At 41.4% G+C, this 16,910-nt stretch overlaps 1 protein-coding gene across 2 annotated transcripts in view; it reads right to left on the bottom strand.

Annotated features, from left to right (window-relative positions):
* LOC5578360 (aquaporin AQPAe.a) overlaps nt 1–12,508 on the bottom strand; it is a 65,518-nt gene extending 53,010 nt beyond the window's left edge. For both annotated transcript variants that reach the window (XM_021844839.1, XM_021844838.1), the window contains exon 1: nt 12,332–12,508. In XM_021844839.1, the coding sequence (XP_021700531.1) occupies nt 12,332–12,421 (90 nt within the window). In that variant the 5' untranslated portion in view covers nt 12,422–12,508. The remainder of the gene's footprint in view (nt 1–12,331) is intronic.
* Nucleotides 12,509–16,910: the final 4,402 nt, after the last annotated feature.

Here is a 16,910-nt window from a genome sequence, read left to right as displayed (position 1 = left end):
GAAGGACACCAGTTCTTGCTATAACATGGACACGCCGGTCCGGAGGAGGCTTCTCTGGTCCATGGCTTGACACGCTGGTCCGGAGGATTTTCCGTTTAACCGGTAGGCCGTTGTTCTGTTGGTTCGTGATCGCTGGCAGTGCGATCACTCCTGGGTTTGGTCGATCCATTGGAAGGTTCTTGTTGTCTCGAGCAACAACTTGGCCTGACTTCGCCGAGTTGAAGGCCAGAATTTCCGAGTGCCAGCGGATACGGCCGTTGGGTCGAATCGGATGAGAAGGAACACCTTCGGAATTTCCACAACGCCGATGGAAGGAGCAGCCAATTGATTCGACCATTTGGAAGATGGATTTGTCGTCGGACTAGATGCCATCATAGCCCGAAAGTGGACGCGCCGGTCCGGAGGATGGATGTAGCGGTTTGGAGATGAACATGCCGGTTTGGAATTTGGACACTGATGAAGAACGCGCCGGTTCGAAGGATTAGATGGTTACCGGTGTGATATTTGGACGTACCACTTTTGATGGAGAGCACGCCAGCTCGTTAAAGTTAGAAGTTCAAATCGTAGCCGTTGTTCTTCGTCGTCGTCCCCGTCATCCTCACCACACAACGTAGGGCTCCATCTCCAATCAAACATTGGTGCCGTGACCAGGATTGGCCGCCAAGGAGCGACCACGCTACCGACGGCGAGTTGTGACATCAGTGGATGGAACCTTCCCGAATCAACATTCCTTGCTGATCCTCGATTTCACGAACCAGGTCCTGTAGATGTCATTATCGGAGCAGAGTACTACATGGATCTTTTGAGAACCGAACAACGTAAAGCAACTGAAAATGGACCTACCCTCCAGAACACTGACTTCGGCTGGATCGTATCTGGCAAGATTCATAATCACCCAAGCCAAGCGCAAATTGAACCATTCAATTTTTGCCCATTGTTTGGTTCTTTTGCTTCATCGCATCGTCAGCCCAACGCAACGATAGGCAGCATCCAGTGCGCTGCTGTGCGCACGGGCTACATTGGTTCGTCTCCGTACTGTGTCGCCTATAAAAGGCGACAGTAGTTTGTATGTAATATATAGTTTCTTTCTCTCCCCACCGAGTAGGCACGCTGCCTCTCGGTGGCAATAAAGTTCCAATTAGTAAAGTTTGAAAAAAAAGGATTTCTACGTTGATGACATGCTTACCGGAATTGACACGGTTGAAGAAGGTCAGCAGTTGGTAAAGGAAATCATTGATCTGTCAGATTCAGCAGGTTTCACGCTGCGAAAGTGGAATTCCAATAGTAGAGAGCTTCTCCAAGTCGTCCCTGAGAAACTGAGAGATGAACGAACCGTTCTTACGTTAGACTCATCCGAAGCCACAATCAAAACGTTAGGCTTAGTTTGGGAACCTGGTTCGGATGTCTTCCGTTTTACATTTCCTTCGTTCAACTGGGCAGCAACAGTAACGAAACGCGTTGTAGTATCCGATGTATCTCGCCTATTTGATCCACTGGGTTTAGTTGGACCGGTCATCATTCAGGCCAAGATATTCATCCAGGAATTGTGGAGGCAGAGCAGCGAATGGGACGAGCCCTTGAGTCCTGAATTGCAAGCTCAATGGAAGGAGTACAGACGCAATCTAACGGGGCTAGAAAACTTAACTGTTCCTCGGTGGGTAGGAACTGGCGGTCACATCGTTACCACCGAGCTTCACGGCTTCTGTGACGCATCGAATAAAGCATACGGCGCATGTTTTTACATACGCACAATCTCCGAAACGGGGGAGGTGTGTGTGAGGTTATTAACGACGAAGTCAAGAGTAGCCCCACTCGATAATTTGAGGAAAGGAAACAAACGACTCTCCACTCCACGCTTGGAGCTATCATCTGCGTTATTATTAGCCCATCTACTTGAAAAGGTAATAAGCAGTATCGGCATAGCTATGAGGTGCTTCTTCTGGACGGATTCTACCATTGTCAAATGTTGGCTTTCGTCTTCGCCGTCAAAATGGAAACAGTTTGTAGCGAATAGAGTTTCGGAGATTCAGCACATTACAAGGGATGGCGTCTGGAATCACGTTGCTGGACTGGAAAATCCAGCGGACATTATTTCTCGCGGAATGACTCCCGCGCAGCTACAGTATGAATCACTTTGGTTCAGTGGACCTTATTGGCTAAGGTCTGATGACTGCAACTGGCCTTCAGCGCCGCCAATCAGCGAAGACGATTTCGATCCGATTGATATTGAAGCACAAAGCGTGTCAGCAGCATTTCCAACAATTCAACCAAGCGATATCTTCAGCCTCCGATCATCGTTCAGCGATCTTCAAAGACTCACTGCATGGATGCTCAGATTCCGTCACAACTCGCAAATAGCAAACCGTAACATGCGACGCCATGGTATTCTCACGAAAATCGAACTTGATGAAGCATTGAAGACATTGATTCGTCTCTCACAACGAGAAAGCTTTCCGCAGGAGATAGCAGACCTAACGAGCAGCGGAGAGGTTAGAGAATCGTCGAAGATTGTAGCGTTAAATCCGCAGCTAAAGGACGGAATGTTGTGCGTTGGCGGCCGGCTTCGCCACGCTTCGATTGCGACAAGTCGCAAACATCCGTACATTCTCGATCATCGTCATCCGTTTGCATATGTCGTCGTAGTCCATTATCATCTGAAAATGTTGCATGCTGGGCAGCAGTTGATCATTTCGTCCATTCGGGAGTGTTTCTGGCCGACATGTGTCCGGAATCTCGTTCGGAAAGTGCTCCATGAATGTGTGCCCTGCTTTCGAGCAAGGCCCAAAATCCAGGATCAGATTATGGCTGACCTCCCTCCTGAGAGAGTCATTCCTTGTCCACCGTTCCAGCGAGTGGGTGTCGACTACTGCGGTCCTTTCAATGTTGCTTATCTACATCGACGCAATCGTCCGGTGAAGATCTTCATCGCCGTATACATCTGCCTAGTGACCAAGGCTGTTCACTTGGAGCTAGCTTCTGACTTGTCCGCTCAAGGATTCATTGCGACCCTTAAGCGTTTCACTTCACGGCGTGGAAAACCGCAAATAATAATGTGCGATAATGGAAGAAACTTCGTCGGAGCGAGGCGCCAATTAGATGAACTGTGTCGACTGTTTAACGATCAGAATTTCCAGTCATCCGTGTCCAGGCAAGCAAACGAGGAGCAAATAGAGTTTCGCTTCATTCCCGCACGCTCGCCAAACTTCGGTGGCCTGTGGGAGTCAGCAGTCAAGTCATTCAAACTACTATTCAAACGAACAATCGGCTTGCGCACCCTCTTATTCGACGAGATGTCTACGATTTTAACTCAGTTGGAAGCTGTTTTGAATTCGAGGCCACTTACACCACTAAGTAACGATCCAGATGATTTTGAAGCCTTAACTCCCGGGCATTTTTTGATTCAACGGCCCCTTACGGCTATCCCAGAACCCGATTTGGATGGGATTCCTGAGAATCGCCTTTCAGCCTTCCAAAAGGCGCAAAGGTACACGCAGCTACTGTGGAAAAAGTGGTCTAAGCTGTACTTGTCGGATCTTCACAATCGAACAAAATGGACTGTCAGACGGAATAATATCACGATAGGAACTATGGTGGTTCTGAAAGACGAAGAACAACCTCCTTTGAAATGGCTTCTCGGGCGTGTGACAGAAGTACACGCGGGGCGACGACGGGAATGTGCGGGTCGTAACCGTCACTACTAAAGACGGCAGCTACCGTAGAGCAATCTCAAAGATTTGCATACTACCGATTCGGGACAATCCTGTTCCAACAAATGGGGAGATGTAGATCTCCCCCACCGGCGGAGGTCGAATTTCGGCCTCCGCAAACCAGTTAAGTTTTTAGCATATTGTATTTTTCTGAAAAAATAACCCGCTCATTTTTCTCAGTCACGATTCGCCCTTGTCTTCCGTTACCCGGAACAATCTCCAAACGTATACAAAGTCTGGCTTTTCTCCTATCAATTGAGGTAATCCGTACAGTTTCGGTGGTGGTCACAGGTCGCATGGCAGTCCAAGCATGAAATCAGCGGCGTCCAACGCCAGCGCAACGGCGCCCCGTTCATTTCATATAACATTCTGCATCACGTTGGATTACTTTGAGGTCATCTGTAGCAATGGAGGAAAAGGGATAAGAAGGCGCAATACAAGTGATCATCATAGAAGAAAATCAGTCTAAACGGCGTTCACAGAAACGTCGCGGCTCCAACCCAATAACGGCATGCAGTCATAATAATATCCACCTGTGGCGATCTAGAGAGGGAACCAATGCCAACTGGCATTCGTGGAGGCCGCGGTGGCCTCCGTTTCAGGGAAGTCGTTTTTAACTTGATTATCATGATAAAAAAGCACCCTCTCATCTGTTACAGCAACCATCCATCCTCATCACCATCACCGAAGAGCGTCAATCCAATAAACACCACTTCCGACGGCATTTCCAGCACGATATTCCGTTCCAGCAGTCTGGCAGTCTACTTCTTCCATCAGTTCCATCTCGTAATCATCTCAACCCGATAACGATCGAAATGCATCGTTCATACGATCAGTACCAGCAATACATCTTCTTTACAACAACCAAATTTCTCAAAACACCAACCCAGCAAGAAATGGAGAGGAACATCAGTGCCATCCGGCACTCACGGAGGCCAAGTAGGCCTCCGTTCCAGGGAAGTCTTTTCTTACTGTGATTAAAATGATCAAAAAGCATCCTCTCATCTCTTCCAGCAACCATATATTCGAACCATTATCAAATAATTGTTTCAATCGAGTGATAATAAGTCGTCTCATCAATCCGTCCAAGATTTGAAGAATGTCCAAGATTGATTAGCAGTACCAGTCCGGCGGTCAAGCAGCACCTAAAATTAAGCAGTGGTTTATTCCGAATTCAATCTGCACATCATCATTGCCAACCGGCACTTGCGGAGGCCACGGAGGCCTCCGTTCCAGGCAAGTCGCTTTATTTTTGGATTAAAAAGGTAAAAAAGCACCCTTTATATGTTTCAGCGACTTTGCCTCAAAACCGTGCTACAGAAACATCAAGGCAGTTGGCATAATGGAATTTCTACAACTCACTTACCTGCAGCAGCCGATGGAGTAGAAGTTGAATTACAACGTGAAGCAAATCAGTCATCCACATCCTACTACGAGCAACAAGAACTGATCTCCTTCAAATGTAGGTCAGAATATCGATGCCCGTTGTATGTAAACAGCACGAATGTGGGTCAGTAGGACTAGCATATAGCAGCAGCCTGAGAACTGTGATGAACTCCACAGCTAATACAATGTGATTGTCTGAAATGTTTAGTATATAAAAGTAGAATAACCGTAGCAAAACAGAAATTCATAAACACACGTGCCAGAGCAAGACAGGTAAATTGAAATCAAGATTTCAAGGCGGCCGGCAAATGTTAGAGCAAGAAAGATAGTTTAGTTCGACAGCAATATTTAAATGATCACCCCTAGTCAGGTAGAAAGTGCGAAGGTTTCTCTCGCTGGCCCGTCTGCTCTTTTTGGATACATGCAGCTGATATGATCGTGCCGATCTGAGCAGCTGCTATGTACATAGATAGGTATGTTAGAGAAGTAAGCTAGTGTTAATCAGTATAGTAATAAACCGCCGCGGAGGAAACATCTCCTCTTTCGTTTTGTTAAACGGGAATAAAATTTTCAATTTAGTGTTCGCGTAATAAAGTTGTTTTCGTTTGTAATCGCGAGTTTCTTACTAAGTGTCCGAACAATCTAATCCGCGGCGGGCGCGAACACGTGGGATTCAACATTGGCAGTGCTGCTTCTTAGATTCGGCATAGTTGCTAGCTGATTTATTTTCAATATGATCAGATTTCGCCTCTTTGTATTTTAGACTCTTTAGACTGTACCACCTACGAATTTGTGCAAATTGTTTAATGCCATGAACATATTTATGACAATTTTAGCAATGGAATCGTTTTTTGGTAATTCCTGTTTCGGAATAAAAAATCAGCATTATTCTTACTTGTATTATTTGCAGAACTGATGTGAGGCGTGGCATCCATAATCAATCAAATCATTTTTTTTGCGAAGATGAAAAATTTACTCACGAACAAAACTCAATTTTCGCGAAAATCCCTATTTTTATGATAATTCATGCCGGTATCACTATCATTGAACATGTTCTTATGCTGGAAGTAGTGGTTTTTCAAACATACTAAACGTAAAGGTAAACGATTACGACATCAAGATCATTATAGGAGATTTAAACGCCCAGGTTGGTCACGAGCAGGAGTTCAGACCGACGATTGGAATGTGTGTGCCCGTCTGAAGCCCCTCTTTGGGTACGTGGAAAGGAGGACATGTAACGATTGTTTCGACGAAGAATGCAGGTAGGTTTTGGAAGATAAGAACGCAACGCGGGCTGCAATGCTGCAGTAAGGAACGCGACAAAACGTGAAACGAAAACAACAAACCCGTCTATTCTGGTACAAAAAGCGCCGCATGAAGGAAGCGGAATGTACATTTACAAGAAATGCGAAAGTTCTACAAGAAGCTTAACGCATCCCTAAACCCCGTGTCGTGAGCAGAAATGTATAGGGATAACGATGGAAGCATATTGACGGGCGGACGTGAGGTGATTGAAAGGTGGAAGCAGTACTAAAACAAACACCTGAATGGCATTACAGCGGAAGAAATGACTACGTCAGCACTGCGGATGAAGGAAACCAACCCTTCCCACATTGAAGAGAGTTATGGATGCCATCAACCAAGTCAAGAACAACAAGGTGGCTGGTAAGGATGGTATTAAAGCTGAACAAATTAAAATTTTCCCAGAGAAGTTGGTCTGCACCAGCCGATTGTCAGAATCTGGGAAACGGAACAGCTACCGGAGGAGTGGGAGCAAGGCGTCAAATGCCCCATCAACAAAATGGCCGACAAACTGGAATGTGAAAATTATTGTGCGATCACTATCCTGATTTCCACCAGCAAAATACTATCTCAGATTGTCTTCCATCGTCTATCACCAATAGCAAATTAATCTGTGGGAAGTTTTCAAGCTGGTTTCATCAACGGAAGCTCAACGGTGGACCAAATCTTCACTGTACGGCGAATCTTCTAGAAGTGCCGTTAATATCCAATTCCAACGCATGACCTGTTTATCGATTTTAAAGCGGTTTATGTCGATGTTATGACCTTAAAGAGCTATGAATAATCAAGGACGAGTTCTGCTTTCCCGGAAAGCTCACAAGGCTAGTAAGAGCAACGATGGACAGTTTGCAGAATAGAAGATTTCGGGAGAACATTCCAGTTCATTCGAATACCGCCAGGGACTTCGACATGGTGATAAACTCTCGTGTCTGCTGTTCAACATCGTGCTAGAAGGTGTCATGTGGAGAGTCAGGTGTAACAACTGAGGTACGATTTTCACAATATCCAGCCAATCTGTTTACTTCGCGTAAAAATAAACTACTTGCTGATAGGCGGAACCGAGTGCGATAGAATCCGCCTAGGAAGCAGTGTTATGATAGACGGGGATAATTTCGAAGTGGTTGATGAGTTCGTCTACCTCGGATCCTCATAACAACGTTAGTCGTGAAATATGGAGACGCATTATCAGTGGAACTCGCGCCTACTATGGGCTCCAGAATCAAATGTACCATGTACAAAACGCTTATAAGACCGGTGCTCCTCTATGGACATAAAGCATGGACCATGTTGGAAGAGGACCTGCAAGCACTTGGAGTATTCGAACGAAAGGTGCTTAGGACTATCTTTGGCGGAGTGCATGAGAACGGTGTGTGGCGGCGGAGAATGAACCACGAGCTTGCTAGGCTCTACGGCGAACCAGAAGGTTGCGAAAGCTGGAAGGGTGCGCTGGGCAGGGCATGTTGCAAGACTACCGGACAACAATCCTGCAAAGATGGTGTTCGCGTCGAATCCGGTTGGCACGAGAAGGCGGGGAACACAGTGAGCGAGGTGGCTTGATCAGGTGCAACAAGATATGGAGAACGTGAGCCAAAATCGAAGTTGGAGAGACACAGCCATGGATCGAGTAAATTGGCGTAACATCAGGGATTGAATCCTGAGAAAATTGAGAGAATCTCTCACGTATCGCTCTCTGTAACTATCATAACATGCTGCACATTATGAGAGACTGCTACAACTTTGATCAGATTGGGGGGATAGTAGTGCATGATAAAACCCCTCTAAACATGATCCAAGCCTGAGGGACACTATTGCTATTGGAAGTTCGTGGATTGTTTATCGTGTCTGTAAAGAAAAACACCTACCCCCAACGGTAAACAAGCGAGGAAAATGGATTTTATCATCGCTCTATCTTTGGGGCTCTCGCTCGCTGCTTCCATTTATCAGACTTGTTAAATCTTGCGATACAATGACGATCGTGGACCGCAGTAGATGGGATGTTTTTCTTTCCTTGCTTTGATCGTGCTTCATACTCAAATGAGAGCGAATTCTGCAATGCCTGCGTAATATCGTTAACGAGGTTTTATCAAATTAATTGATGTAACACCAACTAAATAAATCATAATGACATCAACTTGATGCTGAAAACAATATATGTTTTCGACTTGCTTTCTTTTTGATGTTGGACTTTGCTCGGGATCTTTGGCGGTGTGCTGGAGAACGATGTGTGGCGCCGAGAACGAACCACGAGCTCGCCAGGCATGGGGAGCGACCTCAAATGTTCATGCACGAACTTTACGCAAAACGATCAGTATACAGAACTTCAGCATCTTTTTTGCATGCAACGCACTCGTTTTCTCACAATGGGCGTGGTGTAATCCGTAACGTAATGAGTAACAAGTCCAACTAATGCCCTGAAAAATTACAAATTGGAGAAAGTCTGTTGATAGAATTCATATTGCACGGTGTGCCAGACACCGTTATAACCATAAAAAAATGTCCAAGTATTTGGCACCTACCATTCGAAAGATATAGCATTCAAGCATCTTCTCCGTGAATTTGAAAATATTCTTACGAGGGAATCGAAAGTTATCATGATTTGAAGTACTTGTTTTTAATTATGAATCGTGGTTTACGGCCAACCAGCCGAGTGGAAGTTTAACAACTACCGAAAAGCTAAACATTACATATAATTTGCAATTGCAATTTAAACTTCATAGATATGGTGAATATACAAATCACTGTAACTTCTGATTTTCTCGACGAAATGATTTCAAACTTTCAGAGAAGATGCTTGGATATCACATGTTTTGACTTAATGCAAAGTTTATGGTTAGTTGGTTCGTTTACAAATTAATAATGATGCACCGTTGGAGAATATTGTGAAGCGTGTGAATATCCTTTGCAAAATAGCACAAAACCTTCAAATCATCAAAAAGCTAAACATTACATATAATTTGCAATTGGATTAAATGGACAAATTGATGTGAAGATTTGCGAAAAAGTTACACGTCTTCTCAGTAAGAATCGAACTCACGACTCCCTGATCTCTAGTTGGGGCGCGTTACCACTACGCCATGAGAGGACTCATGAACGCAGAAGTTAACCTGAATTCGATTTCAGCTCAACAATCACATGGTCCTTTTTCGCAAAGTGCACCTCTGTCGGAAGAATTAGATGCCCATCCAAACACAACGCTTTCTATATATTTCCAATGCCTAGCCCGAGAGCGCATTGTTTTTTAGGAATAGGAATAGCACACTACACTAGCCAGCAACTGCGCTGGCTGAGGTTTCTATTGTGTGGGCTTCCAATGGGTCGCGGCGTTCTCAAACGACCGGTTACGGAACATGAGTCCGTTGCTTGATAAATACTTGTTTTTAATTATGAATCGTGGTTTACGGCCAACCAGCCGTTGCTGGCTAGTGTAGTGTGCTATTCATATACCTAAAAACAATGCGCTCTCGGGCTAGGCATTGGATATATGTAGAAAGCGTTGTGTTTGGATGGGCATCTAATTTCACCGAACGTGGTGCACTTTGCAAAAAAGCACCACGTGATTATTGAGCTGAAATCGAATTCAGGTTAACTTCTGCGGTCATGAGTCCTCTCATGACGTAGGGGTAACGCGCCCTAACTAGAGATCAGGGAGTCGTGAGTTCGATTCTCACTGAGAAGACGTGTAACTTTTTCGCAAATCTTCACAGCAATTTGTCCATCTAATCCAATTGCAAATTATATGTAATGTTTAGCTTTTCGATGATTTGAAGGTTTTGTGCTATTTTGCAAAGGATATTCACACGCTTCACAATATTCTCCAACGGTGCATCATTATTAATTTGTAAACCAACCAACTAACTATCAACTTTGCATTAAGTTAAAACATGTGATATTCAAGCATCTTCTCTGAAAGTTTGAAATCATTTTGTCGAGAAAATCAGAAGTTACAGTGATTTGTATATTCACCATATCTATGAAGTTTAAATTAAAACTCATTTATTTATATGCCTTTGTTATTAAAGTGTACATAGTTTACAAATAAAAATGTCTATAGGACTGGCACTTGGCATTCAAAAGATATAGTAGTCAAACATCTTCGCAGTTAGTTGGAGAATACTTTATCAACAGACAACATTACTAGAGTACTTTGAAGTTTTGGAGTCATTCAGATTTTTTTTGTATTATCTAAAATAGTGTTCGCAACACGCATTTTACCATTGCGACACAAATTAATTTAACAAATTTGCATTAAACTTGTATCTTTCATTGAAGCACACTGCCTATCTTCGTTAAAAACACAAGCAATTGTGGGCTTCGTAGCCGTGCGGTTAGTGTCACCGAGGCATTTAGCCGCATCGTGCTAAGGAGTGTGGGTTCGATTCCCGCCTCAGGCCGAAAACTTTTCGAGAGGAATGTTTTCCGACTGTGCCACTGGGCGTTGCATGCTAGTCCGTTGTCTAGTGTGGTGCTTCCTTCAAAGGGCAAACAGCCCACTGGAAGCATTAACGTGTAGTGTCTTTAAAAAAAAAAATAAAAAAATGGTTTCATTTTTTTCAAAATTTTGTCTTCTTTTTCGCGCGTTTTCCTGGTCAGTGTTTCATTATGGTCCAAATAAGCGTATTGGTGAACCTGAATAATTTGAAAGGCTCCTTGTTGCTCAGTCGAGGTTAGATTATCAACTGGTAAGATCGTTTTATGCTACTGTTCTAAATAGTATTATTATGATGGTTCGGTCAACAGAAAGGTAATTTTTTAAACTTTCTTGACGTTTGTAAGAACTATAAGTGTTATGTCTTGTCTCGCGTCGCGTTTCGTGAATGTCGTGTTTTTCTTACGTTAGCACAAATCACACAAATTGTTAGTGCAATACACTAGATCTGTATGATTTCCGTTGTCTTATCAAATTCCCGAACGAATAATAGATTTTCCAAAATTTGACATTTTTTGAGTCGATTTTTTACCGATGGGGTGAAATGAGCTTTTTTGGTTGTAAAATTATTTCATATAATCTAAAAAAATAATTATTTTTTTCACTACACTTGAAAGTTATTAGTATTTATAAACACTCCGTACAGAAAGATTAAACTTTAAAAAAAATCTATCAGTAAAATTTCATCATTCTAAAATGATGAAATTTGAATGAGCCATTCGGGGCAATATGGGCAGTTTTTCCGAACTTCTTTTATTTATTTTTCTTTGAGTTTGAACACTGACTTGTAGCATGTCTATTGCTTCATTTGCTTGCCAGCTTTAGGGTTGCATGTTATTTCAGATGAAATTTCAAGAATTTATGCAGTTTTCAAGGGGTGCTCATTTCACCCCATTGGCCAAATCGCCCCGACTACCCCTACTTACAGTAAATGCATTTTTATTGAAAAAAAAAACAGTCACAAAATTTCAACGATCACATCGGTTATTATGGGAGGTTGTTCCACCTTAAGTTTCAAGCATAGTTTGGAAACCACTGTATGTCTGACCGCCACGTTATCTGACGATACACTGCAATCATGTGCATTACTATTGAAGGAAGTGTTTTCCTCCCAAGCATGGGATGTGTGAGCAATATTGATTCAATTGGAAAGATTAAGTTGTTTATCAAGATCGTTGCGGTGATTGTTTCCAGCGAACCAATTCCAGGTGCCCCGTAATGCGCGAGGCGAAAAAAGGGCCTTAATCTGATGTTTATTGCGCGGTGGGAAGTTGTTTCATAAATTATCGAAAAAAAAGTCGATTGCCCCTGGGGGCGATTTTGGCAGATAAACCTGCAATTGAAAGTGGGGCACATTATCGGCCGGCGATGGGAACGAAAGTGAATGTCTCGAGCCGATTGAATTCATCTTTCGAAAACAAAACCGGAATGCACCGTAGATCATATAAAATCGATGTGCAGTGTGCCCAACAGCATTTTAATGTGCTATTGTTTTGCAGTTTCAACTTACCTTAATAAGAGCAGCACCAGCGATTGCTCCCACACACTGTGATACGATGTAGAAGGCTCCCTTCAGTATGCTGATATCGGCCGTAATCATCAGGCCAATTGTGACCGCCGGGTTGATGTGGCAACCACTTACGTGGCCAAATGCCTGAAACGAGCAAAAAACGGGGAGATGGAATAAAAATAATGCAATAATTCATATGTGAACATGTAACTATATTGTTAGTTGAGATTAATATCGCAATACTCAACTTCTATGAAAACACACCGGAACCAGTATTGTCTGCCATAATACTTTTACAACACAAAATAGGGGCCCAGATAGCCGTAGTGGTAAGCTATTAGGTAAGGCCTAGCTAGGTTCGAATTTCACCAGTCGATGATCTTTTGATAATGGAAATTTTCTAGACATCCCAGAGCATACAGCATCTTCGTGCTTGCCACACGATACACGAATGCAAAAAAGTCATTTGACAAAGAAAGCTCTCAGTTAAGAACTGTGGAAGTGCTCAGAAGAACACAAAGCTGACAAGCAGGCTGTGTTCCAGTTGGGGCGTACCACCAGAAAAAATAGAAGAACACACAATATTTACATCCTTTTGAAAGTATTTGAAATAAGCAACCAGAGTCATTTAAGCTTGCGTAGGATTTCGATTACGTTAGTCTTTCTTTTTCTTTTTTTATACTACTTCTTCATCTGTTACGTCCTTTTTGGGCAGACGTTACACAATTAAGGACAAAACCCCTCCTACTGCAACTTATTCGAGGATGGTTTTCAACGGTTATGCTGCAATTGCCAGCAAGCGAGTGCAAAGTTCTAGTTTTATGAAAAGCTGGCAAAAATTGAATTTCAATAAACTATGCTTTTATTTGAAAACAAAGTTATTTTCATCAAAAATATTAGATAGTTTAAACACAATCAAAAATTTCAAAAGAAATTGTTGATTCGATTTGCCGGTCACAACGAAATCCGGACAGTGGCATTTTTCGCGGTCTTTTTGGACTTAATCCGATTTTGTACGTCTAAAATCAATAATTGTGACGTTTTCTACATTCTCCATGCATAAAAGTTGTCAAAATAATAATTTTTGGATGAATGAAGGTCGGTGTCCAGGATTCGTACCGTCTGGGCAATTCAAAATATAGATTGATTATAACGCTCTACCGAAAAGTGAGCTTTTATTGTTGCTCTGTAACCCCATTCCTAACTCACATCCTAAAACAAATTTCAATTTAAATCCTCTAAATCTTCGGGAATTCCCTTCAACGTCATTGACCTCATGACCAAAATATCCCAAATGCATTGATGCTGTGGTTCATCCTAAAAAAATCAACTGATTATACACCCATCAATCAAACTCATTCAATGCTCATGGCAAGTAATAAATAGTTCCTGACGCTCGACAGGAATATCCTCACCATGACAAGCAGAAAACAGCTAAATCACGGTGACCAATTGATTTCGTGGCCTCAAACACTTGGCAGCTAATGGTACAGGTGAAATTGAATGGTCAATCATAAGTGATTAAACGAGTATGCAAAAAATGAATCGTTTGTTGGAGAAACCTCTTGGAACTAGTCCATCTCGTTTCCATCTTTCTATTCAAACCTGATTTCTTGATACTTGGCTTTGCGTGTGTCATTCCTTCAAATTTCCCAAATAAATAAAGGTCATTCAACAATTGCGTGCAATTGATCAACGTCGATTTTGACAAAATTTTGGTCAAATGTTCATCAACTAGAAACATGAAAAAAGACAAAATTGAATGCCTATCGAATTACCATTTGGACCCTCCGAGATTACAAATTGGACAAAACCTATAATTTTTTTATCTACGTTAATGTATATGTTTAAAACTATTTGACGTTGAGGAAAAACACATTTAGGATTTCTGAAGAAAATCGAATCGTTTTTTTTTCGAAGAAAATTGAATCAATTTTTCGATTTTATTTTAATTCTAATTTTTTGATTGCCGTATGTTTATCAGCCATTTTTCTGACGAAAACACTTAACTGAGAAATAGCGTTTATAAATAAAAATGGCCGAGTTTCCCATATAAAACAACATGGAATATTGGACTTTTGATCAAAATTTGAGGCTCTAAGCAAAGTGAATATATTCAGGAACGTTTTTAAAATCATATAATAAACAAATAGTGCCAAAAATTGAACAGTGGTGCCAGATTACCTACCTTTAATAGAATTCTTGGAAATAATATCAAACTCGGAATACAACAACTTTAATTGAAAAATTGCAATTTTAAAAATGTTTAAATTATCAATCTATGTGATAATTTTCATGTGAGCCATCAGAGGCGTTCGAAACCATAGGTAGGACAAACGTTGGCAAATATTTTTTGCACAGAGAAGCTAAGAAAAAAATTTACCCTATGGAATCCTTGACTGGAAATTTTAAGCTACTATATTTGAGGGGCTCAAACGCAAACGGCTGTATGTGGCGTTTTGGTCAGTTTTGACTTGAGTATAATTAAGGAAATTATAATGTTTCCAAGCAAACAGATTGTTTTTTGACTCCCATACAATTTGTAAAGAATAAAATGTTGCTAAAAGCAAGCATAAGCATAGATGACCGTACAATTCGTAGTTGCTACTCCGTGATTGACCAGAACAATCAAAGTTGCACAGGGAATTAATGAATGGGGCTTGGGATTAGCTTACCATTCTTCAATGTGCACAAATCGAGAGCTCAAATTTAAAAGTCAATAACGGCGCCGGCCACGTATTTACGGTCATCGGGGAAGGGAAGGAATGTTAGTGTGATTACCGTTGTTACTAGAGACCGAGATCACCTCTGCATCTCCACGGTTGTCATGGAAAGGATATTGGGTTAGTGGGATAAGGTAGAGATCTGGGAGTCACCAATGTTTGGTGATGCAATCCATGATATAATCACGCCTAACCGGATTCGCGAAATAGTTCGATAATCGCATTGTACTTCGAACAAGTATTCGTCACTCGCCCACGCAGGAGCAAGCGACGCCATCATTAGATCAAACACTACTAACGATCCGCGGCGTTTTTTTTTTTTGTTTCTATGAGAGAACGACGTGCGACCAGTTTGATCCAGCCCTCATCGCCCGCCCCCGCAGGAGCAAGCGTCAAGGTCGAAGGATCAAACACTACTCTGTAATGAATAAAATATTGCTATAAAACTTTAAAGTAGATTTCCTCAAAACTAGGATTTTATTACTGACAGCATTTTTACTTCTAACCCCCTCATTTGTATACCAGTCGTTCCCACGAGACTAAGACAACTTTTTTTTTATAGAGCTGGTAGCGACTGAGTGCCTTAAAAATAGGAAATAAAACACATGTTTCCAGAAAAATAAAGACCAAAATTAGATCTTAAAGGAACCGAAAAGAGACTGACTAGGAAAAAAAACAAAACGAAACCAAGTAGCCAGGAGATAAAAGTTTGATACACCAGAGCACACTCTAAGAGTTGCTGAACAACAGTTTATTCAGCTCAAATATGCTCTAGAGTGATTTGTTCAACTCTCATACCACTTAAATGTTTGTTAGGACATTTTTCTAATATCCAAGATTTCTTTTGAAAATTCCTCGTGACATTACATCAAGTTTATTACTATTACTTGGGGTTTCATGATTTTCTCAAGGAATTTCATCAGAAATTTATTCAGGTATTTACTCCGGCAATATCTAAAGGAGTTCATTTAATGATTATTTTCATAGAAACTTCTCCACGAATATTCCTAGGTAATTTATTCAAGAATTTTATTTAGGACACCTCAAGAATTCAACCTGAATTTTCCCAAGGAGAATCACAGAAATGGAATTTCTCCAAAGATTATTTCAGGAATCATCTAAATTCCTCCAAAAAATCTTTGAGAAATTTGTTAAGAAAGTTCTAATGCCTCCAAGATTTTATCCGGTGATTCATCCATCGATACACCTGGGACATCCTCCAAAATTCTTGATCAAAACGTCTTCTTAAATCAATCAATAACTTCTCCAGATTTTTTTGTATAACATTACAACCAGAGATTTCGCTAGATACCTTCAGTAATTGCTTTAGAGATCCCTTCTGAGATTTCTACAGAAATTCCTCCAATAATTCTTTGAGATTTTCTCAAGAAAGTCTTGAATTTGTTTGTTCAAGAATCCTTCCAGAAATGTCTCCAGGTAAATTCCAAGAAAATTTCTCTGAAAAATAAATCCGTAAGGCATTTTAAAAGCAAATCCTAGGGTAACCTTTGATAAAAATTGTGTAAGTTTGTGTAAGACTCCTGGAAGTTTTATAAGATTTCCTTGATAATGGCTAATATAACCGAAGAAAAAAAATCAATCGAGTCTCGGGATTGCGTTCCGCATTATTTTCTAACGAAATATCTCGAAAAACATTTGCCAGAATCTCTACAGAAATTTCGGATCGGAGGAATTATTGAAAAATTGCTATACAGGTATGTTCCGTTTTTATCAACACGATCGGTAATTTTCAGTTGACAAAAACGGAACCGTGACAAAAACGGAATAATTTTCTTAGACAGAATATTTTATAAATTTTGAAATAAAATTGCAGTTTTGCCAGGATAATACACAAT

The sequence above is a fragment of the Aedes aegypti genome, chromosome 2 (genome assembly GCF_002204515.2).
Source record: "Aedes aegypti strain LVP_AGWG chromosome 2, AaegL5.0 Primary Assembly, whole genome shotgun sequence".
NCBI classification, from domain to species: Eukaryota; Metazoa; Arthropoda; class Insecta; order Diptera; family Culicidae; genus Aedes; species Aedes aegypti.
The sequence above is the reverse complement of the archived record's forward strand: the minus strand, read 5'-3'. Positions and strand labels throughout refer to the sequence as shown.